Source organism: Notolepis coatsorum, assembly GCF_963971535.1.
Source record: "Notolepis coatsorum genome assembly, chromosome: 20".
NCBI lineage: Eukaryota > Metazoa > Chordata > Actinopteri > Aulopiformes > Paralepididae > Notolepis > Notolepis coatsorum.
The window spans coordinates 40,411,265-40,438,683 of NC_140184.1; the positions used below are offsets into that span (position 1 = coordinate 40,411,265).

A 27,419-nucleotide genomic window follows, 5' to 3' on the forward strand; every position below is an offset into this window, starting at 1 on the left:
ACTGAAAACGCTCCGGGCGGACTTTTCTGTTAGCCTGAAGCGAGGGCTTCACCCGATCACATGGAATACCTTTTGGGACGCCGGATTCATTATGCTGTATAGGGTTATGGCGTGTGCCAAATGTACTTATGATCTACCAGATGGCAATCAAATAATTGGAAAATTCTTTTTGGAATCCAACCGGCCAAAGGTAAGAGAAATTTGATGTCAATTACAGCTTGATCATGCAAGGATTTTATAGCCATACCCCAGATCAGTGTATGTTGTGGTAATAACGAATGCCGTTATTGGCAATCAATTAATCACAAACGACCCCCCCCCCGCCCCCTTTCACGCATTCATGATGGAACATAATACCGATCATATGCATTTGGATTTTTTACTTTATCGTGTGTAGGGACGAAACGCCAATGGATTTAACGTTATTAGCGTTGCGCCTTATAAATAGCCTCACAGGAATTATCCCAGATCATTCCGATATAACACTCATATTCACCACGGTATAAAACGGGAACGTATCGATGGACATTTTTTTTCTTTATGGCATATTGAACGGAAGGTTCTTACTGTCAATTGACAATGATATTGGATCCATAGCTATAATATAAAATATAGGTTTAGCTCTACAAACAACGTGACGCACAATGAACGTTTGTAATGGAAAGCTGGCCTAACAACAGCGGGCCCAGTCTAATGGCTGGCACTGGATGTGCTAATAGACTCATCGGGGGCATTCCACCTTAGTTCAGAGTAGAGCTGTGAATCTTCACTGGCCTGACGATTAGATTACGATTCAGTTGTCCACGATTCGATTAGATTCTACGATGCATCTCGATGCAGCTCAATATATTACATCCTCAATTTTAGAATCTATATTACTGCACATCAAACTACTTTTTCATCAATTAATACAAGCAGTCAGATAAATTCACTTTTATTTAGAAAGTTCTTAAATCAGAATGTCAAAATAAATGTCTTTACTAGTGTTGCATGATACAGATACTAGAAATGTATCTCGATACCCAGCTGTTAAAAATGGTTCAATACATTTTATTAGTATCAATACTTTTAGAATAGGCTGATGCTGTATTTTCTATGAGTTGAGTGGATGCATGACCAGAGCACTAGCTTTTGTATTTTATTTTTTTATTATTTTTTAAACAAACATATAAACAAACATGACAACACACGATAAGATATACAAGCATTAATTGTCAGGGCACATCCAATGAGATCACCTTTTAGTTAGTTGTTTTATATAAGATATACCCATAATACATGTTATCTAAAAAAAAAAAACCTACACACATATGCTCAGCTCGAACCCCCCCCCTCCCGGACCCCACCTTGAGAAGTACCTCCACTATCCCTCGCACCTAACCAGACACTACCATTATAAGCTAGCTTTTATTCTCTCCACCACTTCTAACCACATTGACATTTTGGATTCATTGAGACCCAGAATTCTTGCTGTAGATATTTCATGGTAAATTACATCGAGATATGTAAGAAACCAAACTTTACGGCACATTTTTTCCGGTTGAAACCAGCGTGATGCGATCAGCTTTTTGGCTACTGTGATACCCGATAAAACCAATCTCTTTAGCTGTGGATTCACTGCAAACTCAAAAACATCATTCAACAGCAATACCGAGGGGTGTACAGGTATATTCCAAGATACGAGTTTTGATATTTGTTGGGTCACATCTTTCCAGAATGCCTTAACTGGTGAGCAGTCCCAATACATGTGCATAAATGTCCCTTCGTCCCCATTTGTACATTGGGTGCATTTGGAATCTTGTTTGAGCCCCATTCGGCACAGTCTTATAGGAGTCAAGTATGTCCTGTGAATATAGTTAAGATTGATTTGTTGATGATCCGGGTTCCTTGATGTAAGTCGGACATTTGTCCAGGCTCCTTGCCAATCAAAGTCATTTTCCAGGTCTGGTATATCCCTCCTCCAGACAGAGTCAAGTTGGAGGGTTTCATACGAGGACGTTAGTAATTGATGATAAAATTCTGAAACAAAACCTCTCGATGTCTCTCTTGAGTAGAAGAATTTGTGGTATCTGTGGTGTTCAATTGGTCTGTCTAATGGAACACCGTGAGACTTCAAACATAGCTCTAACTGTTTGTGAAAAAGCCATGTGGACTTGGTGAGATTCAATTTTTTGCGTATTTCTTTATCACTACAAAAACCCTGTTTGTTAAAAACATCCCCTAATGAGTGTATGCCTTGCTCTTCCCATATAGGGAATCTTATAGGTCGTTTTCCAATTAAGAGAGCATTGTTATTGAATAAGAGAGTATGATTGTGCCATTCTTGTGGGTTAGGATTTTTTTTTTGTGATTCACGCCATATCCGGATCGCATGAGTAATTATGGGGCCAAATTTTCGTTCACAGTGCTTGATTGGTAGTTTAGTGTATGCTATGTCCTTCAGTCTATGTGGGGCTACTATGTTTTCTTCTATTTTTCTCCAAGATGCTAATGCTTGGGAGTCAAACCATGTTGTCAATGGACTTAATGAGTACGCCTTAAAATATAGGAAAAAATCTGGAAATGCCATGCCACCATCTGCTTTATTTCTCTGTGCGGTGGATCTTTTTATACGTGGTGGTTTGTTATTCCAAATAAATTTGTATGTGAAGGAGTGTAATCTTTTCCAGTAACCCTCTGGAGGGGGTAACGGTAGCATTGAACAGAAGAAGTTGATTTTAGGTAGTACATCCATCTTAACTATTGATATCTGTGCTTGTACTGTGTTTTTAAGTTTTGCCCATCTATCAAGGTCGTCTTTGATTTTGTTTTGGATTTTTGTGTAGTTGTGCTTCACCGTTTGTCTTATGGTAGGGAATATTTCCACTCCCAAGCATCTGAAATGTTTTACCATCGGTATCTGTCCTGGGAGGGTTGTATCTTTTTTTGCAGGGGTGTTAAGTGGAAGGAAAGCCGACTTCGGCCAATTTATCTTAAATCCCGATAAATCACCAAAGTCCTCAATCATCTTGAGCAGATGAGGCAATGTGGTGTTGGGGTTTTTCATGAACAATATTACATCGTCCGCATATAAACAAATTTTTTGTTGTGTGCCCTTGATTACGATAGGTTCTATGGATTGGGATTGTCTTATATATTGTGCTAAAGGCTCTAATGATAGATTGAACAGTCCGGGACTAAGAGGACAACCCTGTCTGGCAGAGCGTGATACCGGAAATATTTCAGAGATGATTGTGCCTGTTGTAATCATGGCCGATGGGTCTTTGTATAATACTTTAATCATATCGATGAATCCTTTTCCTAACCCCATCCTTTCTAGCACTGCCCACAGATACGACCATTCCAGCCTGTCAAAGGCCTTCATAGCATCCAGGGACAGCATCGCCTTAGGTATGGTGTCCTCCTTGTCGGCATCAGGTACGTGCAGTATACGTCTTATGTTCTCAGTGATCAGGCGGCCTCCTATGAAGCCAGTTTGGTCCGGGTGAACTAAAGACGTCATATGCTTTTGTAATCTGATGGCTAATACCTTAGAGTACAGTTTGATATCTGTTCCGAGGAGGCTTAAAGGTCTATAACTACCGCACTCGTTGGGGTCTTTGTCTTTTTTAAGGAGGACTGTTATGAGTGCAATATTGTCAATTTTATGGAAGTTCCCCTCCTTGACTGAGTATACGATCATATTTAGTAATAAGGGGCCAATTATGTCCCAACAAGAAAGGTACATTTCTGATGGGAAACCGTCTCTTCCTGGAGCCTTACCACTTTTCATTGCGGTTATGGCCTTCTTGAGTTCCTCTAGTGTGATCGGTATTTCTAACTGTTTAGCGTCATCCTCTGAAAGTTTAGGGAGAATAATTTGATTAAGAAATGTGTCCATTTTGTTTTGATCGAAGGTCATTTCTGATTTATATAAGTCGGAGTAGAATACTTTGAATGTATCGTTTATTTTTACAGGATCTGTTACAAGTACTTGTTGTGCTCTAATGGTAGTTATATCTGCAAATGTTGCATTAATTCTTAATCGCATGGCTAATAGGTGGCTGGGTTTGGAACCATGGGAGTACTGCTGTTGTCTTGTGCTGCGTATTTGTATTTCCGATTGTTGTCTGTATATGGCATTGATCTCTATTTTTAGTACGTTAACTTGATTTTCTAGTCGAGTTGAGTTGTTGTATTTCAGAGAATTAAATAACGTTGAGTAAAGCGTTTCCAGCTCATCCAGTTTTGTGCTTTGATTCTTGCGCAGGAAAAGCTATCCGTGAAGTCTTTGATCATTCCCTTTACCGACATCCATATTATTCTGGGGTCTTGCACCGAGTTTGCATTCTCCCGTTGGAATACTATAAGAGCTTCTTTGAGTTGTGTAATGAATTCCTTGTTGTTAAGCAGCAACGAGTTAAATCGCCATCTTGGGGCTCGGGAGGATAGTATACCAAATGTACCTTTAAGGAGTAAATAACAGTGATCTGATAGTGCGTTGGGTATCATTTCCACTTCATAATTATCAAATAGTCTCTGTGATGCAAAGACATAATCTATTCTGGATAGTGTCTTATGTCTCGCAGATCGACAAGAGTACTTTCGGGTCGTGGGATTAAGTAACCGCCATAAGTCCTTTACACCTGTAATCTTTGACCAATCCTTTAATGCCTTCGATGAATTCTTTTGTTCGCTGGAAAAGGCGAGGTAAGATTTGTCCATCCTTGGGTTCCAGATGGCATTAAAATCCGCTCCTATTATAAATGAGTAATCGGGAATGTCTAACATTGCATTGGTTAGTGTAGTGAAGAAATCTTCTTCGTACAAATTTGGGGCGTATACCGCTATCAACGCTATTTTCCTGTTCTTATGTTCAATCTTAGCTATAGTTATCCGACCTTCTACATCAGACCATACTCCCTTTAGTACAATATTCAACTTACGTTTAACGACTATTGCTACACCCCGAGTTCTCGTACCAATAGAGGAGTGACTGATATTATGGTATATGTTGTCCGCTAATTTACCTATGTCTTTCCCTAGAATGTGTGCACTAGCTTTAACACTTTGAGCGCCACGCTTAGCGGTTATCTATACCGCTGGATGGCCAGCTTGATAGTCGTTTTCCGCTGTGTTTCACTATATTTGCAAAGCTGTGTGTGTGTTCTGTATTATAGCTGTGATGACAATGGTGTGGCTAATTTGACAGACATTACTTGTAGTGGAACATGGAAAAAATAGTTTGTTTCTACACACTGTAGTTTGTAGTTTATTACACGCTAGACATCGCGCATTTCCAAGATAATCCAGTATTTTTTCATAGATTCCAAGATAAAACACATTATGTGCAATAAGCCCGAATCGTTCTGGTTGATTCCCTGAACCCCCAAATACTCCCAAATCAAAAAGGCATATAACATGTATATATGTACCTTCACAAAATCATCAAGGGGGGGGGGGGGTCGTTTTAACTCAAAACTGTGATCATGTTTGCCGAGCATGTTTTACGTCCGGTGAAACACAGAACTGTGATCGTTAGAAAAACACGTTTCAGATTCGGTAAAATAGACATAGAATATACCTTACCTTAGCCAGAAAGTATTCCAAAAAGAATAATTCCAAGTGATCGCATCACCATCGTGATTACCAGTGTATATGTCTATACACGTTTCGATGGTAAAATACGCTTAGGCAACAGAATTTCGAGGTGATCAGTGTGAATCTCTGTTCAAGCAGGAGGCGGAGCCCCTACCAAAGAATAAAAAAAAAAGGGAAGACGTGTATCAACACCAAGCCTTTCCAGTTCAGACACAGACGATACTGCCACCTGGTGATAGTCGATCGGCATTGCTTAGGCAACGGAATTTCGAGGCGATCAGTGTGAATCTCTGTTCAAGCAGGAGGCGGAGCCCCTACCAAAGAATAAAAAAAAGGGAAGACGTGTATCAACACCAAGCCTTTCTAGTTCAGACACAGATGATACTGCCACCTGGTGAATAGTCGATCGGCATTGCAATTCAAACATATGCAAACGAGCCAGGGGCGGCTAGAATGATCCGGATGATGATTTAGAACGGGAATCAGAGGAAAAATATCAAAGGATCAAAACCCGAGAAATCTCGGGTCTGGCCGTGAATGAGTTAATAATACAATAATAATAATATTTGATTATATATAAAATTATATATAAAAGCGCTACATTGTAAAAGAACATAAAAGCTAGTAAGAGAAAACTAAAATTGTTGTTCTGTCACTGCATCGATGCAGAATCGTCCACGTCCGCATCGCGATGCATCTTAGAATTAGACCTCGATTCAGTGTGATCAAAGCTGAGTGTAAAACCATACTGTATGCTTACTCGTGATTTACCTCATGCTATGCTGTGCCTCCTCAAGGCGCATCCACATCTACAAAAAGCGTCGGTCAATGTTCACATTCAAACAATTCCTTTCTCTTCTGACGGGTCGGCCGAAGGGTCCAATCCGCATTGCTTCATCTGGACGGCGATGTCAAATAGGTAGTCGTAGCACTCACACCTGGGAAACACAGCCGTGTTTTGTGTATTGCATGAGAAAAGGAAATCATCCCCACAGTGCGTAAAAATTCCCTTCCAAATAATGATCACATGATTATTCGATTATTGCAGCAGTCCTACACACAAACAACTAATTGTATTCATGCTTGGATGGTAATTCTCACATGGTCTTGGCTTTCTCCCATGAATCACCCCACACGTAGACACCATGTCGGCGAACCAGGACGGCACACGAGTCGGGGTACTCATCCATGGCCCGCACCATCCGTTCCTTCAGGTCGCGCTCCTCCGGGGTGTTCTCAATTATAGGCACCACCAGGGTGTCGTCGTAGCTGAGAGCATACAGGTTTAAATCAGGGTCAAGTTTCAAGTTTCAAGTTTCTTTAATAGTTGTCATACAGAAGTACAGAATACTTTTGTACAAAATGCTTCTTACTGTTGCGCTCCAGAGACTGTGCAAGACAAGATAAGTATGAAATAAAAACATAGTAAAATTAGAAGTAAAAAAAAGGTCACAGTGTTCAGTTTAGACATATGTACAATGTTCGATGCAGAATAGACGTAGTTACCATACAATATACAATACTGTGCAGTGTACTAATATACAATACTATATACAATACTATATAGTGCAAGGCAGAAATGGAGAAATGGGACGAGTGTACTAATATACAATACTATATACAATACTATATAGTGCAAGGCAGAAATGGAGAAATGGGACGAGGTGCAATTTAGGTACAATTCACAGTAGGTGTACGAGTTGTAGTGCAAATCCTTTATCAATAAATATAAAGTGTAAGTGTGTTTGTGTGATCTAAAGTGTGGAGAGTGGGTGCTGCAGTGTGTTGTTTGTTTGAGTGAGTGTGTGCGTGTGGGTGTGTGTGCTGTGTGCATTTGATGGTTGTTGCATAGTGATTATTGTTCGTTTAGCGATTATTGTTCGTTTAGCAGCCTGATGGCCTGGGGATAGAAGCTTCTTCTGAGTCTTTCTGTGCTCGCCTTAAGACTCCGGTATCGCTTGCCTGACCGCAGCAGTTCAAAGAGGCAGTTGTTCGGGTGGCTCGAGTCCTTAATAATTCTCTTAGCCTTCCCCTTGCACCGCTTGTAGTAAATGTTCTGGAGGGTGGGAAGCCCCCCTCCAATTGTGCGTTCGGCTGAACGTGTCACTCTTTGTAGTCTGCTACGGTCTTGTGCAGTGCTATTCCCAAACCAGGAATAGCACTGCACCAACTACACAGGTTATAAGTATTCACGAACACTGATTCTGAGTGGCCAACACAGACTACCCATCTGATCCATTGCTTTTACCAAACAGGATGGACTTAGAGTCTTAGACCATTAGTTTAGGGGTCACAGCCCACGGGAGACATCAGAAATCTATATTCTTCCCAGGTGCACTCAAAACAGCTTACTAAAGAAGCCCAACCGACAGCAATGCACTGACCAGCTATAGGCCGATATTCAACCTTCCGTTCATTAGCAAGATACTTGAAAAACATTTCTCAGTCCAAATAAACTCTTTTCTTAACACTTTCAGTGCCAGCAGGGGGCGCACGATTTAGTGCTTGAGTGCCACCACCCACTTCAATGATAGCGTTAAAACGCCTAATCTATGTTTTAAATTATGGCTATGTGTCTAATCTGCCCGTCGCTTATCAATGACTTGTTTGCAGTCAACATTGTCGAAACGGATTGTTTTTTTATCGGTTCATTTTCGTTTTATAGCATTTTGAAAAGCCCTCGTTTTCAAGGAAAATATAAAGATTCTGTGATAATCGCCCTTTACTGGAATATTCTAGAATACACAAAAACGTTGTCATTTTTCGGCCTATTTATATATAGTTTTCAAATAAACGCTAGATTATCGATAGTATATGTGTACGTATGCACGCTATATAGGTGATCTAAAAAATCGATTCTCTTATTTCCTGATCGCTCGCACAGCCACACACACACAGGGAAAAAGCTTATATCTCCGTGAAAAGTTATACTAAAACTGGTAAAATAGATTAGTCTTCAGGCTTGGGTAGTAATTGACTATGTCATTGGGATTATGTGATCAGATTATGAAAACTAAATAACTATAATCAACCCAGATTATATTTGGAAAAAATGTGTCATTGAATTATATTATATTGTTACATTGTCAAGGAAGCTTGACTACATTTTGGATTACGCATTTAAAATATGTGAAATGTTCCAAATGAATATAGTTTGAAATTGTATTTCACAGATGGAATCATTTGCCATACAGCAATGCTAATATTCGGACATCAACATAATTTTGTCTCTGTACACCACCACAATGGATTTGAAATGAACCGATTAAGATGTGCTTTAAGTCCCGACTTTCAGCTTTAATTTGAGGGTATTTATATACAAATCAGGTGACCAGTGTAGGAATTACAACAATTTATATACATGTGCCTCCAACTTTTGAAGGGACCAAAAGTAATTGGACAATTGGCTGCTCAGCTGTTCCATGGCCAGGTGTGTATTATTCCCTCATTATATGAGCAATCTTAAAATTGTAAGTAGAGATGATGTGAGCCATCACTTGTACAAATTGGACTTATACCTTTCAATCGATGTTTTATGAATCATGATGATTTTTGATGAGCTCGTTTTGAGCTAGAGACCTTCAAAGACCTGGAGCTGTTTCTGTTAACACTTTGAGTGCCAGCAGGGGGCGCATGGTTTAGCGTTTGAGTGCCAGCGCTCTATTAAATGAGAGGGCGAGCACATTTGCGAACGCATAAACTATATCTTAAATTATGGCTATGTGTCTAATACGCCCATCGCTTATCAATGACTTGCTTGCAGTCAACATTGTCGAAACCGATTGTATTTTCATCGGTACATTTCCGTTTTATACCATTTTGAAAAACGCTCGTTTTTGGAAATGTCCAGGAAAAAAGTTATTCTGCAGGAATCGCCCTTTACTGGAATACACAAAAAACTTTGTAATTTTTCGGCCTATTTATGAATAGTTTTCAAATAAATGCTAGATAGTATATGTGTACTTATGCACACTAGAGAAGCGGACTGAAAAATCGATTATCTTATTTCCTGATCAGCACACACACATATAGGGCCCACGTTGATATATCTGTGAAAAAAGCTCTGATTACCCCAAGACTGGTAAAATAGTTTCCATACCTCAGATCAGATGTTCTCCAAAAAGATTATTCCAATTCCTGATCGCCATTCCAAATATCGATCGCGTTTATTGATTCAGCGCTGGGTACTGTAAATATGTACTCCACGTTGTTTTGTCTATCTGTTATAGAAACAAAGAGCTATTGATCCATCAGGACTTCCAATTTGCGATTGTCCTAGGACATGCATACTGTTGCATGGGCAGTATTTATACCATTTTACCATATCAGGAGCAAATTGCAAATTGAGGAGCAAACTGCTCTGCGAGCCAACTGCGCTGCCAGATATCAGGATAAAATTGCAGACCGCATGGACGTGTTTGTGCTAGTATATCATTTGCGCAATATCTTTAGTGAATAGGTTCTTAACACATTCTGCGCCAAACCAGAGATAAGTCATGTTAACTCGCTGGACGCCAGACCCGAGATATCTCGGGTTTTGGTCGTTTTTTCTTTTATTCAATATTTTTATTCATTATTCATCCACTGACCTTGGTGTTGCCATAGGAAAGGATTTTGAGATTGTCAAAGTGCAATACCGGCAGCATCCTGCCAGATGGCAGTGTCGCCCACCCTTTGAAACCTTATATCTAACCCTGTCTTACACTCAAATGTCTCTGGGCGCTATATTTAGACGGAGCCGAGTAAATCGCTTCATCCGACCACTTCGAAACGCATCTGGCACACTCAATCCATAAATTGTGCCAAATTATGTCCGGGACCAGATGGACACCAATACTGGAAATCGCGATCAGACAATTGGAATATTCTTTTTGGAATACCCCCGACCAAAGGTAAGGACTATCTGACATCAATTTCAGCTTGATCCAACAATGTTTTGATATCGATCCAGCTGATCAGCTTCTGTAGTGTTCAACACAAATGCCGTTACTGGCCATCAAAGCATAAAAAAAGAACCCCCCCCCCCCCCCTTTCATGCATTCATGATGAATCATAATACCTATTATATACATTTGATTTGGAAATAGTAGCGTGTCCAGGCAAGAAACGCCAACGCTTATAATAGAATACACGTATCGCCCTATAACTCAGCGTTTCAGGAATTATCCAGGATCACTCCTAAACTATACTTATATTCACCACGGGATAACGCGCGAACGTATGCATGAAAAAATTCTCTCTTTTTTGCATGTTAGACGGAAGAAAGTCACTGTCAAATGACTATAGTATTGTCTCCATAGCTATAATATAGAATATAGATATAGCTCTCCAAACATAGTGACGCACAGTGAAAATATGTTATGGAAATGTGGTACATTAGCCACAAGGACCGACTAATCCCTGGCGCTGAATGTGTTAAGACAGAGCACATAGCAGGCGCAAATCACACGCAGTTAAGGGTGCTATTAGCGGCCGCAATCCATTCTTTGTGAATTCGCCCCTGTGTAAATGTTCTCATAATGCAATATATTTGTAGATAATACATAATTTTCTTTAATATTCTGGGGCGGCTAGGTGGTGTAGTGGGCAAGGCACTCGCCACCAGTGTGGAGACGCTAGGATTCGCGTGTTCGAATCCAGCTCTCCACATTGTTTTCAGTTTAGCTGGTCGTCCGCAGTAATACACATTGGCCGTATTACGGGGAGGGAAAACTGAAGGGTGGGGATCGAACGTTGTGAACAAGCGACTCCTACAAGTCGGTTGGTGCGCCTGCGCAGTAGAATCAGGAAGTGTCGGGGGCAGCGTGAGCCTCCCACGCGTTACTCCTCGACACAGAGATCGAGCTGCGCAGGTGAAAAGATGCAACTGCTGTTACCTCAAGTACCGGAGGGGACTTGTGCTATGTATGACTTAGTCCACATTGCAGCCGGCTTGTGGGAGGCAAGAAACAGCGTTCGTGACAGGGGAGGGTTGAATTGGATGATACGAAATTGGGATGGGAGAAAATATAGAAAAATGGGAGAAAAAGTGGATCAAAAAAAAAAAACTTTAATATTCTCAAACTTTGAAAGACTATCAAAGTTACCCCTGGTATCTTTACCGAATCTGGCCCTCTGTGTAAAAGGTTTGGACACCCCTGCCGTAGGAATTCTTCAAGCTTTGGAATAAAAGTTGATTCATTGTCACCTTAACTTAATCAAACGTTTCCATCTTCCTTTCTTCCTGAATCCTTCTTGAGTTCTTCCTCAGTTCTCAAATTCAAGTTCCTTTATTATTTGTCACAATAAAATAAAGATATTTTACGATGAAATGCTTGTTTCTGTATGAGCCCCTGAGTGTGCTTCATACAGTAAAAAAAGGTAAGTAAAAAAGTAAGTAAGAGTAAGTAAAAAGTAAGTAAAGGGGGATATTCAATATTCAATATACATATATACAATATACAATACAGAGTAAAATGAGTAACAGTGAGGTACAATCCAGAAATGAGGTACAAAACTTAGGGTAAGGTGCAAATGCAAATTAGGTATGAATGTAGTGCAAATCTCTTTGATAATAGATAAATATAATGTAGTGTTAAAGTGTCTAAAGTGAGTGTTAAGGTGAGTGTTTGTTTAAAGTGAGTGTGTACATGTGGATGTGTGTGCAGTGAGTGTAGATTGATTGATTGAAAACTGTATTAACAGATTGCAGAATGGGTACAATACAGTACAGCTCAATACACACAATTGTTAAGGGGATGCAGACCAGAGAAAGACTTTCGTCTGGTTTACATCAGGGTCCCCCATTTTCAATTCAGCATAACATATATGACATACACAACATACAGATAGACTGTACTGGCTGCTACATCTATACATTTATGACATACCAGATTTACAAATACAGTACTGTTTGTGATACAAAAATAGTCTAAAAAAGAGAGTATATACATTTGACATAGAAACTGTACATTGGAGGAGGTTGGGTAGGTGGGGTGGGCAACCTTACATTGGAGGTGGTTGGGTTGGTGGGGTGGGGGGGTTGAGTAGGCGGGGTGGGGGAAACTGTACAACTGTACAAGCAAAACTGTACATTGGAATATCGACAAAACCATACTTGGTTCCAAGAAGAGGGTCTTGTGTATTATTGGGTTAGGACTAGGGATGCTCGATATTGGCTTTTTTACCGATACCGATATACCGATATTGTCCAACTCTTAATTTCCGATACCGATATCAACCGATATCACATTTTAATGCCGATATCGGCCGATAATATCGGTAGGCCGATAATATCGGACATCATTTCTATAGAAATGAAGAAGAAAAAAATGTAAAAAAAAAAAATTGGAAAACCGATACCAATATTTTCCGATATCACATTTTAATGGCGATATCGGCCGATAATATCGGTGGCTGATAATATCGGACATCCCTAGTTAGGACATTTACTGTACATTGGAGGGGGTTGGGTTAGGACATTTACAGGGGCCAAATTTCGAATTGCAGTCTCCCATAGGTGCTCTTTGAGAGTGGTTTTGAAAGTGGGTAGTGATTCACATTCCTTTACAGCTTTGGGTAGGGCGTTCCACATTGATGTGGCATAATTGCAAAACGTGTTTAGTCCCTTGTTTGAGCCGAATCTGGGTTCAACATGATTTGTGGAGCTCCCTCTGGTGTTGTGGTCGTGGTATTCACTGACCTTTGGGAAGTATTTTGGCATGTACATGGGTACCTTAGTCGTGTATCTTGTAGACCAGGCCCATTGCAATTTGCTGTACTCTGTTGTCTACTCTAAGCCATCCTAGGTAGTCAAAGTGGGCAGGGGTGAGGTGGGTTCTAGGAGTAAGGTCAAGTAGTAGTCTGACCAGTTTGTTTTGTGATGTTTGTAATCTTGTTTTTAGCGCCTTTGAGGTGCTTTGGTACCATGAGGTGCCAGAGCATGTGAGCGGCGCGGAGCGGCAGAGAAATCCGCTCTTCGCTCTAGACGGCTGAGTTCCTCTCTCATTCGCTCATGTTGGCCCCCCCCCCAAGCCGATCTCCGCTCGCTCACCGCTCAGCTTCATTTGCGCATCAAGCGCTTCCCGCTCCACAGCCCGCTCAGCAGAAAAAAATTCTTTTTTTGGAGCATGATGTAAATTAGCTTGATTTGACCAAACTACAACAGTCTGCACCCCCTGGGCCCCTTAACAATTGTTTGTATTGAGCCGTATTGTATTGTACCCATTCTGCAATGTTAAATAACGTTTATCCATTCAACTAGCTGTACTATGCTAAGGTAGCTAGCCTAGCCACAATGCTATGGCAGATCCCATTCACGTTAGCATGTAAGCTAACAACAACCGCTCTTTTTGTGAGACTAAACTCCGCTCTTGGTGGTACATTGTGTTGATGACTCTGCACCCCCTGGGCCCATTAACAATTGTTTGTATTGAGCCGTATTGTATTGTACCCATTCTGCAATGTTAAATAACGTTTATCCATTCAACTAGCTGTACTATGCTAAGGTAGCTAGCCTAGCCGCAATGCTATGGCCGATCCCATTCACGTTAGCATGTAAGCTAACAACACCAGCGCTCTTTTTGAGAAACTCTCCGCTCTTGGTGGTACATTGTGTTGATGTTGGTTTCGTTTCATCAATAAATGAGGCAGAACAATGAATGTATCCTTTTTTTTTATTGCACTTGGTTTGTTTCTCACTGAAAATAAATGTTGCGTTCACCCGAGGTCCCGAGGTGATTTAAAGATGGCGGATTCTACTTTGACTTAGCAGGATGTGTAGTGACGGTTCACCCTTCTGATTGGTTAAAAATTACCTTCATGTTTGTACATCGCCACCTATTGCTTTGGCATTGTACTACATGTATATTACATCAGTTTAAACCACTGTGTGATCGTGTGCACTGAGCGGCTGGGAGCGGCTCGGAGCGGAGGAGAGCTCTCACTCCGGAGTCTCTCTGACCCATTTTAAACCCCACTCCAAGCTCACTTCAAAATCCACCGCTCCGCTCCTCGCGCCGCTTGCACTCACATGCTCTGTGAGGTGCAAGCATAGTCGTAGTACCCTTGAATGAGTGCTCCTGCCAGAGTCTTCAGGGTATTCTTGTTTACCAGAGAGGAGATCCGGTACAAGAATCTAGTTTGTTGGTTGACTTTTTTGATTACATTGAATGCCATTTTGTTACAGGAAAGATTTGCCTCTAGGATGGAACCTAGGTATGTAATTTCATCTTTCCTTGTGACAATATTGTCACCCACTGTAACTGAGTTTGTTATTTGATCCGAAGAGAATGGACTGTTTTACCAAGGTGTAATGATAGTTTGTTATCAGCAAGCCAGGTGCAGATTCTGCCGAGTTCTGAGCTGAGGGTTTTTTCAACCTGTAACTTGTTCTTGTCAGAGACCAACAGGGCTGAGTCGTCCGCAAACAAGAACAAGTTGCAGTCACAAGCTGATGACATGTAATTTGCATAAATTAGGAACAGTAGCGGTCCTAGTATGCTTCCTTGTGGAACACCACAGCTCACTGTGAGGGGGGGGGGATAGGGTACCGTTTACCTCCACCATCTGTTCTCTCCCCTCAAAGTAGGATTGCATCCAGCTCACTGATAGACTATCAAAACCAATTGCTTTTAGCTTGTCAATCAGAATGGAGTGATTGACAGTGTCAAAGGCCTTTTGTAGGTCCAGCATGACCATGCCGCAGTATTTGCCCGCGTCCACCTCTTGTTTGATGTGGTCGTTCAAATAGAGAAGGCATGTGTCAGTGGAGTGGGATGTTCTGAAGCCAGATTGGAATTCGTCGATTCGATTTTTTTCCGCTAGGTACTTTTCGACCTGTTCGTAGACTATTTTGTCCATGACTTTCGAGATGGAGGTAAGAATAGAAACAGGGCGGTAGTTGCCTGGGTCTAATTTGCTGCCCTTTTTGTGCAGGGGGGTCACTCTCGCAATTTTGAAGTCCTTGGGGACGTGTCCCTGTTTTATGGAGAGGTTTATTATGTGTGTGATGAATGGGGTGATGGCGGCTGCTGAGTCTCTGAGGTATTTGGAGGGGATGTTGTCATGGCCAGTGGCCTTGTTAGGTTGGAGGGCGCTCAGTTTTTTTTACTTACATGATGATGGGTTGTTACATAGTGTCATTGAGCATCCTGATGGCCTGGGTATGGAAGCTCCTTCTGAGTCTCTCTGTACTGGCCATGAGACTCCGGTAGCGCTTGCCTGACCGCAGCAGTTCAAAGAGGCAGTTGTTTGGGTGACTAGAGTCTTTGGTTATTCTCTTAGCCTTGGCCCTGCAACGCTTGTTATAAATGTCCTGGAGAGTGGGAAGCCCACCTCCAATTGTGCGTTCGGCTGAACGGGCCACTCTCTGTAGTCTGCTGCGGTCTTGTGCGGTGCTATTCCCAAACCAGGAGGTGATGTTACCAGTCAGGATGCTCTCTATTGTGCACGAGTAGAAGTTCTTAAGGATCTTCTGACTCACTTTGAACTTCCTTAGGCACGTAAGGAAGTAGAGGCGTTGCTGTGCCTTCTTCACTACACTGTCAATGTGTGTGGTCAAGTCCTTGGATATGTGGACTCTGAGGTACTTAAAACTGTTCACTCTCGACCTGTGCCCCGTCGATGCTGAGGAGGCTGTAGTCCCTGGCCCCTGACCTCCTAAAGTCCACAATCATCTCTTTCGTTTTGCTGACATTCAGGAAGAGGCTGTTCTCCCGGCACCACAGCGCCAGGTCCTCTACCTCTCCCAGGTAGGCCCTCTCATTGTTTGCAGAGATCAGGCCCACGACTGTCTCGTCAGCAAACTTGATAATTCTGCTGCTGTTCCGCTGTGCCACACAGTCATGTGTGTACAGCGAGTAGAGGAGGGGGCTCAGAACACAGCCCTGGGGGACCCCCTGTGTTGAGAGTGATGGATGAGGAGGAGCAGTTGCCTGCTCTCACCACCTGGGGTCTTCCTGTCAGGAAGTCCAAGACCCACTGGCAGAGGTCATAGTTCAAGCCCAGGTCCCTGAGCTTGGCTACGAGTTTGGAGGAGACTATGGTATTGAATGCTGAGCTGTAGTCAATAAATAGCATTCTCACATAGTTCCCCTGCCTTTTGTCCAGGTGTGATGCTGCTTCACCCATGCAATGTTTATTTTTTTGCATGTTAGGACTACCTCAATTCTAAACAACAGTGCAGTGGCACAATGCAATCTTAAAACTAGGAGGACTGGGGTGAATTAAACCTAATGATTATACCAATAGCATTACGTTCCAGTATGGATGTCTGAAACACCAGATTTGGCAGTAGCATACAGTGGCACATATTGCTGTATCACAGTGGCACAGGGCAGTTGCATAGCCCTGCTGGCAGCTAGGATTGTTGGCGAACCAGCAAACTGCCAACTGAAACTGCCATTCTACACCAGAATTTCCAATATATTAACATTTAAACAGTATTAGTGATTCATGGAAACAACAAAAGGTAAAAAAAAAAAAAAAAAGTGTGTGGTTACAAATTCGACTTTGGTTGATACATGCCCACCCAAAGGCAATTTTTCTAGCGATTGTATGCAAAACCAAAATCTATCCGTCTATCGCTGCATTACGACTGACAACCCAAGATGAGCAAAAGAGGGGAATATCAAAAGAAAGCTTGCAATGAGAGGATGGATGATGGATTTCTGTTAAGGATTGGGCAGATGGTGATGCTATAATCAAATGACAAACTTTGAAAAGCCATAATTCATACACCCCCAAGTCCAACTGACGTGAGACTTTGGTCATATACAGCTGTCCTTGTTCTACAACTTTGTCATTGGACCACCATGTCTGCCCTAATGGACCGTCTGCCATTTAGACTTTTAGAAAATAGCTATTTATAAGTTGTCCATCCGATTCTCACTAAATTGGCTAGGCCACAAGTGACATGCTACTCATGAACACTTGGTGTTGGAACACACATGGTTCCTCCATGATGGGAAAGAGGTGTGCACAGTTTTGTGTTATTCAGGGCTAGGTATTCTTAAAGCTGAGTATCACCTAAAAATATCTTTCAATACTTATAGATAGAAGATATAGATGTAATCCTCACAGCTTTATGTTTTCATAATAATAATAATTATATATTGTACCAGTTACCATTTGAAAACAAACCTTTTCACTACAGGGTAATTCAAAATGTATCAGTTTACAGTTTATACAAATATTCCAATGAGAAATTAATCCATGTCAGGATTTGCCCCAACCTGTAAAACTATTCCAGTGACAGTGATCCATGCCAGCATTTCATGAAGATCATTAGTCCAGCCTGAGGCTGAACGGTGTAACAGCTGCTTCACTCATTTGGCACAGAACAAAGGAATGATTATTTTGGCAGAACTGCTGGCCTGGCATTTTTCAATTAGCAAGCTATTGAAGTTGGCCGCTACAGTGGTTAGTCTAGCAGGTAGTAGCTAACTACACTAAAATATCCATTGTGTACGTAAGGTACTACGCCACGGCTTGCTCTTTGCATGGTGATGGGTAACTTAGCTAGTGTCAGAGCCAGAGCAACTGTGGCGAAAGTTATCAATATAAAGTGTAGCTTGTGTAAGTATGGCATTGATTTGCTGTGCCTGTATGTTTTTCTTTCATTTTAAATGAGGAGTATCTGGTTGTTGGACAGGGTTGATGTTGTGTCTGTCTCCGCCAGATTTGTGTCCGTTTGGTTGGACAGAAAGGTTTGGAGGGTGAACAGACGGATACGTTTTTTAATTATTTTTTATTATTATTTATCCTTTATTTATCCAGGAATGTCCCATTGAGATACAAATAGATACAAATCTATCCTGAAGGATATCACTGGTTTTCACATGTATGTAAAGTAAATATCTATATAGATTTAAGCATTACATCACGCGACGGAGTGTGTTATACAAATTAGATCACGCCTATGGGTGGTTGTTAGGCCCGAGGCGCAGCCGAGGGTCGTTAGACCCCCATAGGCGTGATCTAATTTGTATAACACACAACTTCAAGTGATGTAATGCGTTTATACAATGACACAATTCAACCAACCTTATTGCTATACAATAAACACACAGTAATTGAAGCATAATGGAGATTTATTCAAAAACAGAAAAAGTAGATCCCAAAACAGAAAACGTAGATCCAATGGAAGTCATGCTTGATTGATTGGAAATTGTATTAACAGATTGCAGAATGGGTACAATACAGTACAACTCAATACACACAATTGTTAAAGGGATGCAGACCAGAGAAAGACTTTCGTCTTGTTTACATCAGGGTCCCCCATTTTCAATTCATCAAAACATATATGACATACATGACATACAGATAGACAGTACTAGTCTGCGACATCTATACATTTATGACATACCAGATTTACAAATACAGTACTGTTTTTGTAGCGTGATTATGGTTTATTTACATTGAGGTTCTGGGGTCACGTGGAGTGTGTTATACTAAATAACAACCGGTAACTTCACTGTGCTTCTTAAACAATAATTGGTGTAAATTGTGTCTGTGCCCGTGGCTTTACATATTCGGGGTAACATCATACTGTACATGTACATAGATCAAAATGTACAATGATAAGTTCGTCAATGTCAGCATGTCTTTTTTCTAGGGCAGTCTTAAATACTTTGAAGCTTCGTTCGATGGGCATGGGATTCGAATGTGAAAATAAAATTCGATTATAAAAAAAAAAAATATGAAATTTTTTTGTGTGTGCAAAATCAACTCTGCCTCTCTTTGTTACCGTAATTACAACAAGCAATGCTGTTTGTTATATAAGATGAGGTCGGACTCGGCACTGACAGATTTGTGTTCATTGTGCTGCTTTTATAAAGCCTCAAATGACTGCTTACAATATTTCATGAAAGCAAAGTGTTTTGTTTGTCCAAGATTTAAAAAGGTTTACACTTTACAGCACTGACAAAGTTGAACAAAGTGCTGTACAAGTCCCACAACATAAAAGAATTTTTTTATTTTTTTTATTTCGAAGCTTCGAATTAAAATCGAATCTCGGCCCCGAAGCTTCGAATTCCAAAAAAATATTCGAAGGTCAGCCCTACTTTTTTCCTTCTCCGGCTTCTCCTGCTGTATACGTTTACAGACTTATATTATTCAATGAGACTGCAAGCCAGCTTTTGAGCGACAGAGAAATACAATTTCAATTGTGACGAGAGAAGATCATCTCCTTGAATGCTTGTATTTTGGTTTTGCTCTTCTCGTTCTCTTGTTCTCAGCTGAGCGATGGGCTCTAAGCCAAGTTGTGACATATGTTGTTGGATCCCAGAACCTTCGAGGTGGCCCGTTGATCTTAATGAACATCAAAGATGCTACCCGTGAAACCATTAAGGCGTTAGAGGGCGGTATAATACCGTCTGCCAGCTCAGACACACTCAGAACAGTATGCACAAGGTGCCCAGCTGAATTATGAATGGCAATAGATAATAAAAGAAATACCGTGACAGAAACGTAGATCTACGTTTTCGGCAATCAACGATCGGGCGACAGAACCGTAGATCTACGTTTTCGGCAATCAAAGTGTTAATGATAAAGAGACAACGTTTCCAGTACATTCTTTTGTCCGGATGCATTAACGGGGTGAAACAGTGTGACAGCCAGTGCGTGGGAGGACTGAATCCCACCAAATGATTGCCTCATCATCAACTAATAACACAACGCAGAAGACTTCACGGAAGGGCAGATGAAGGCTGATAAAGGCCAAAGACACCATTCCTTGACCTGAGAAAGGCCTTTGACACCATCAGCCATGACCTACTTACCACCAAGCTTTCCAAATTCAACTTTTCACCCACTGCAATAAAAGGGATAATGTCATATCTCGAGGGTAGGACACAACGTGTCAGGATTAACAACGTCACATCACCCCCCTTGAAATATGATGTTGGGGTACCTCAAGGATCGATCCTGGGACCTTTGTGGTTCAGTCTGTTCATAAACGACTTGCCCTCTGTCTGTGCTGGCACAACAGCCCAGATACAGATGTATGCAGATGACACAGTGGTTTACGTGCACGCAAACAACAAAACCCAGGCCGCACGCAAACTGAACGCAATAATGGCACGCATAGAAAAATGGTGATTGCGCCTTAAGAAAAAAAACGGAAAATTTTCTAAACTATCTATATATATATAAACACTCCATTTGAATGAATGAACACATTTTATTTGTATATATTGAACTGTTCACAGGGAACAGGAAGGTGGGAGAGGAAAGGGACAAAGAAAATGAATCAAATATATCAGTGTCCCCCTAAAAAATTTTAAGGGGGTCATCTTGACCCCTCCCAAGTCATCCTGGCTCAAACAATTTGTTTTAAATCTTTTTTTTTTATGAATATTTCTTTATCATGATTTTAGGTCCGAAAAACCGGAAATCCGGTTAAAAAACGGAAAAATCACATCCCTGATGTATGGGCTTTGATATGTCCCTGTAGCACTGTTTTTTTTTTTTTTTTATAGAATGCACGATTGCCTAGTCAGTGAATGTACAGAATATGTTTTAAACTGTTTTTATATTAGCTTTAATGTCCTTCTATTTTTCTGTTTCTTTCTGGCTTAGACATCTAGTTGTAGGGACTACAACTGAAAACTAGCAACCATGCTAATGTTGGCATATTTACAGTTTTTTATTTGTATTCATTATAAATGTATAACTGTTGATTGATATGCACTGTGTGCCCATTGTGCGCAGTAGAATTGTCAAAGAGTAAGTGCTTTTGCCCTTTTTCCTTTGTAACTTCATCCTTCATCTTTCACTATCTTTCATTATCTTATTTAACATTACTGTATGATATAAGTGTGGATTAAAAGACGGAGCTCACATATATTCAAATGATTCCTGTAATTCCTGTACAGTAACTATTCAACTAATAATGTTAAGTTATTATGTCATCCTGGGACCACCCACGCGTGATACCAACATCCTCAACTATCCGCAACATCAGAGTGCATCAGGTGCAGACCTCTTCTGTCTGGCGTCTATTAACAAAATTTAGAATGCAATTTGGCTTTTAACTAAAGCCAGGCGCAACACTAGACATGTTTAGCAAAACATTAAATATCTTTGGGACAGTTTGTGATAAGGACTCGCCTTATTTTGTTTCGGAATTGGGAGATTGTGATCTCAACATTAGGGGCGATTTTACCACTGGGGCACCAGGGGCACGTGCCCCTGCTGAAATCTCAAGTGCCCCTGAGCTACAAATGGTCCAGAATGCTGCAGCCAGGCTACTCACAGGGTCAAAAAAAATCACATCACTCCCATTCTGGCATCCCTGCACTGGCTCCCGGTACACTATAGAATTCACTTCAAAGTCCTCACTTTTACTTTCAGAGCACTCCACGGTCAGGCCCCTATCTACATCACTGAACTCATCCATCCCTACACCAACACCCGCTCACTCAGATCTGCCGATCAGCACCTCCTGGTGGCCCCCAGGTCCAGGCTCAAAACAAGGGGTGATCGAGCCTTCGAGGTGACGGCACCAAGGCTCTGGAACGCTCTCCCCCTGGACCTGCCCCCTCAGAAAACTCTTTTAAAAAACAACTAAAAAAAGTACGATCATTCAAACGGCGAGTGTTATCGATGGAAATGCCGCTGTGAACGAGCCCCTCCACACGGCGCTGCTGCCCGACCAACCGTCTAACTCCGCCAGCAATGCAGACGCTACTCCTGCGGCTTTTCACCATAGAAACCTGGCCATCTATGACGGGGGATGCATCCATGAACAGCCAGAGATCCTACTCATCGGAGATTCCATCACCAGGTTTTTGCAAATACCACACGGCATTACATATTGTTTTTCCGGTTTAAAAGTTACTGACTTACTAGAGTGTACTCCCGAAATCATCGACAGATATCCGTCCGCCCACACCGTTATCGTTCATATCGGAGCAAATGACGTAATGGCTAGACAATCCGCTAAACTCCAATCTGACTTTGAATCACTAATACTCACTATTGAAAGCCTGGGCAAAATATGCATTGTGTCTGGCCCCATTCCATCCATAGGTCGTGGATCTGAGCGATTTAGCCGTCTGTTCTGGTTGCACCAATGGCTGCAGACCTACTGTACTACTATAGGACTTTGCTATATAAATAACTTTGATCTGCTCTGGTCCAGGAAAGACCATTACAGACCCGATGGCATCCATCCAAACATATCGGGGGTAAATGTGCTAATACATAACGTCATACAATGTGTAGCATCACTGGCCTGACAACCAACCATATCTAGCTCTGTAGACTATATACAGAAGCAACCTAAGCTACAAAGAAACACGTTGAGTGTCATCCCGATTCTGATCACCAGAAGACTAATCAATTACTCATTATCACGTCCCATATGTAAATCGAACCTTATCAATATCAGTGTTCAACCACAGACTGTCTCACGCCCCACTACAGAACCCGTACAGCTAAAACTAGCACTGTTCAACGTTAGAGCGCTGAAACAAAAATCATTTCTGATAAATGAACTCATAGTAAAACATGGTGTACATTGTATGTTTTTAGTAGAGACATGGCTAGACAACATCACTGGTGTAGCAACACTGATTGAGACCTGCCCTTCCAATTTTAAATTCTATCAATAAAACAGACAGAGTGGGAGGGGAGGAGGAATAGCAGCAATCATCTCCACTCAATTTGTGTGCAGTGATATTGACCTGGGAACATTTGTATCATTTGAATACCTTGCTATTGTATTGAAAACAGAAATGCCAGTAGTATGTGTGACATTGTATCGACCACCAAGGTACTCGCCACTCTTCATACAGGAATTTTCAGAACTCATATCGATCTGCATTACCAGGTATGATAGAATCATTCTTAATGGAGATCTAAACATTCATATCAACAAAAAGGATGACCCCAGGGGTTGCGAGTTTCTGAACCTACTGGACAGTTTTGGACTGATGCAACATGTTCACGAGGCAACCCACCAACATGGCAACACTCTGGACCTACTAATAACAACAGGGCTAAACATTGAGAATGTATCAGTAAAACAAATTCCAGGGCGGTTAGGTGGCCGAGCGGAGATTGCGTTCGTCACCAACCCCGGAGCTGTGAGCTGGATTCGCCTGTTCGAATCCAGCTCACAGCTCCGGGGTTGTCACCAGCTTGGCTGGCCGTCCGCACTAATACAATTGGCTGTATTAGAGGGTGGGAGAAGCTGGCGGGGTGGGTCCGGGTCGTTGTAAACAGCGACTCCTACAGTTCGGTCGGGGCGCCTGCTAAGCGCGGATAGGACCTGAGGGGGATAGTGTGGTCCTCCCACACGCTACGCCCTCTCAGTGAGAATCCGCGCTGCCAGGTGAAAAGAAGCGGTGATTGGCTGGACGTGTGTCGGAGGAAGCACGTGGTAGCCTCCACTCTCCCAGATGATCTGACTGTGGGGGGTAAGTGCGCAGCGACCAGGAAGGGATTGGGAATTGGCATACGACTAACATTGGGATGGGAGAAAATCGGAGGAAAATGGAGGGGGAAAAAGACCAAAAAAAAAAAAAAAAGTAAAACAAATTCCAATTTCTGACCATTATTGTGTGTTCTATGGTACAAGCCTAATATTACATAAGACCAGAAGCGAATTCCTAGTTCACAGAAGGCTTCTGGACGCTAGAGCTGAAGCAAAATTCTCTAGTATGATGAAATCATATGACCAATGCAGTGAATCCTCCTTAAATCAGATAGTGCAAAACTTCCACAGCACCTTGTCAACAGTGTTAGATACTGTTGCCCCTCTGAAGGTTAAAAAGGTAAAAACTGATAGAATCTCTCCATGGTTAAATAAAACCAATGTTAAAGATAACAAGAGAAAATGTAGGATAGCAGAGCGAAAATGGAGGAAATTCAAACTCACAGCTCACTTTAATTTATACAAAGACGCCATGGGCGCATACAATAAGGCAATACAACTTGCGAGAAAGGAATATTTTTCCAAAATGATCTCAGAAAATATGGGTAACTCCAGGGTACTTTTTTCCACCATCGACCGGCTGATTAACATGCCACCCCCCCATATACCGCAGCAATCAGCCACAAAATGTGAAGAGTTCGCAGTTTTCTTTAATGAAAATATATCATTGATTAGAGCAAGCATTGCCTCTGATATAGATCTGGCTGTGAGTGGAAACCCACCTGAGATAACTATGGGGGAATTCACATGTATTACATTACCTGACCTCTGTAAGATTGTCTCTGAGTGTAATTCCGCCACCTCCTGCCTCGATCCTATACCAACAGCATTTCTCAAGCGGGTGTTCGATAGTGTCTCAAATCATGTCCTTGAAATCATAAATATGTCGCTTCAAACAGGCACTTTTCCAGATGCATTTAAAACGGCTGTAGTAAAACCACTACTAAAGAAAACAAACTTAGATGTAAACGAACTAAAAAGCTATAGGCCAATATCGAACCTTCCATTTATCAGCAAGATATTAGAAAAGATAGTCTCAGTACAAATAAACTCCTTTCTCAAAGATAATAACATCATGGAGGAATTACAATCAGGTTTCAGAACAAATCACAGCACTGAAACTGCCCTTACTAAAATAGTTAGCGACCTCAGGCTAAACTCTGATGCTGGCAAAGTCTCAATTCTTGTCCTATTGGACCTTAGTGCAGCGTTCGATACGATTGACCATAATATCCTGATCAGTCGTCTTGAAAGACTGGTTGGCTTTTCCGATCATGTACTAAATTGGCTCATAACATACATTAAGGGGAGAAGGTTCTATGTTAAGCTTGGAGACAATGTATCCGAGGAACATGACAGCAGCTTTGGAGTTGCACAAGGAAGCTGCCTTGGTCCATTACTCTTCTCACTATATATGCTGCCCCTCGGGGACATCATTCGAGACCACAATGTATGCTTCCATAGTTATGCTGATGATACACAACTATATATCTCCGCAGAACCAAATAACACTACAGCCATACAGTCCATCACAAATTGTCTGTTAGCAATAAACAAGTGGATGAACAATAACTTCCTAAAATTAAACGAAAGCAAGACCGAAATCCTATTGATCGGCCCAAAAGCGAAAAGGGAAGTGCTGTGTGAAAACCTGGGGAGTCTGTCATCCTATGTAAAGACTGAGGTTACAAGCCTAGGTGTCATCTTGGACTCAGACCTGACCTTTAAGTCTCATATAAATAAGGCCATGAAAACGTCATTCTTCCACCTAAGAAACATAGCGAAAGTAAGACCTTTCGTAAATAAAAAGGATGCAGAGACACTGATTCATGCTTTTGTATCAAGTCGGCTCGACTATTGTAATGCACTGTTCACTGGTCTTCCCAAAGCAACCATTGGGAAGCTTCAGCTTATCCAAAACTCTGCAGCTCGATTACTAACTCATACAAGGAGAAGAGAACATATCACTCCAGTCCTAGCCACTCTGCACTGGCTTCCAATAACTCATAGAATTGATTTTAAGGTCCTTTTCCTAACATATAAAGCTCTTAATGAGCAAGGCCCAAAATACATAGCAAATTCCCTAGTTAGTTATCTGCCCTCAAGAACGCTACGGTCATCCACTACAGGTTTACTACACACACCCAGAAACCAAAAGAAGATAGGAAGTATGGCATTTGCCAACTATGCCCCAAAACTATGGAACACACTACCAACACACATCAGAAACGCCAGCTCCATACACATTTTTAAAGGAAAATTAAAAACGTACCTATACAGTCTAGCTTACAAATAGTTATGGCTTGGAAAAACCTGATGGATCCATGAGGCTAGGATAAGCCTTGTGGACCCAACTCTTTAGATGAGGGAACGGGTACATACGCACACAATACACGACCACTGATGGATCCGTAAGGCTTGGATAAGCCTTATGGACCCAACTCTTTAGATGAGGGAACGGGTACATACGCACACAATACGCGACCACTGATGGATCCATGGGGCTTGGATAAGTCTTATGGACTCAACTCTGACCACTAATAAAAACGTAACTACACTAGCGTTATAAGAGCTAACATTGCTACCTACCGTACAAGTGCATTGGTTTAGTGCATTTCCTACTTCCGGTTGCTACTGAGCGGACATGTTTGTGCGGACCTGTTCTCCCAAACTGGTAAGCAAATGACTGTTTTCATGTTTTCATTTTTACGTTATTTTCATTTTTACGTTATTATTATTATTATTATTCTTTTTTTTTATTTTTTAAACATTGATCTTAACTGATCACTGTGACTTTATTGCTTTTATCGTTATATATGCCTATGTTTGTGTACAGCACTTTGAGCTACATGACATGTATGAAAGGTGCTTTATAAATACTTACTTACTTACTTACTTACTTACTTACTTACTTACTTACTTACTTACTTACTTACTTACTTACTTACTTACTTACTTACTTACTTACTTACTTACATATGTTTAGACAGGCCTTTGGTCATACATAGGCACTCTTTAATGTCCTCACTGTTCCTATAGTTTTGTTTTTTAATTAGTGACTTATGATTTTATTTAAATTCTTTTATTCGATTATTTTATTTGGTTTCACTGTTTTTAACACTTTGATTGCCTAAGGCTAAATTCATGATATACCATCCCTTGCCAGCTCTATTTGTCTATGGAGAAGTTCCCCTTCTTTGCAGGGCTATAACTTTTTTAAATTCTATTGCTAGATTGCCATTATTAGGGCCCATTCAAGGTCCTATATGTATTGTTCATTGTGTAGCAACGTTAAACTTTTTCATTCACATATTCATAGTAAAATATGGTCTAAAGTATAAGTATGTTTTCATCTCTTTCTGCAGCTTTCTCCAGAACGTGATTTATAGCCCCAAATGCATTATATTGATGATGAAATACA

General features: G+C 41.2%; 1 protein-coding gene across 5 annotated transcripts in view; it reads right to left on the reverse strand.

Annotated features, from left to right (window-relative positions):
* Positions 1–1,492: 1,492 nt before the first annotated feature.
* The window catches only part of apip (APAF1 interacting protein), a 51,005-nt gene continuing 25,078 nt past the window's right edge, over positions 1,493–27,419 (reverse strand). For all 5 annotated transcript variants that reach the window (XM_084337774.1, XM_084337776.1, XM_084337775.1 and 2 more), the window contains exons 7-8: positions 6,682–6,849; positions 1,493–6,518 (exon numbers count right to left, since the gene is read on the reverse strand). In XM_084337774.1, the coding sequence (XP_084193900.1) occupies positions 6,419–6,518; positions 6,682–6,849 (268 nt within the window). In that variant the 3' untranslated portion in view covers positions 1,493–6,418. The remainder of the gene's footprint in view (positions 6,519–6,681; positions 6,850–27,419) is intronic.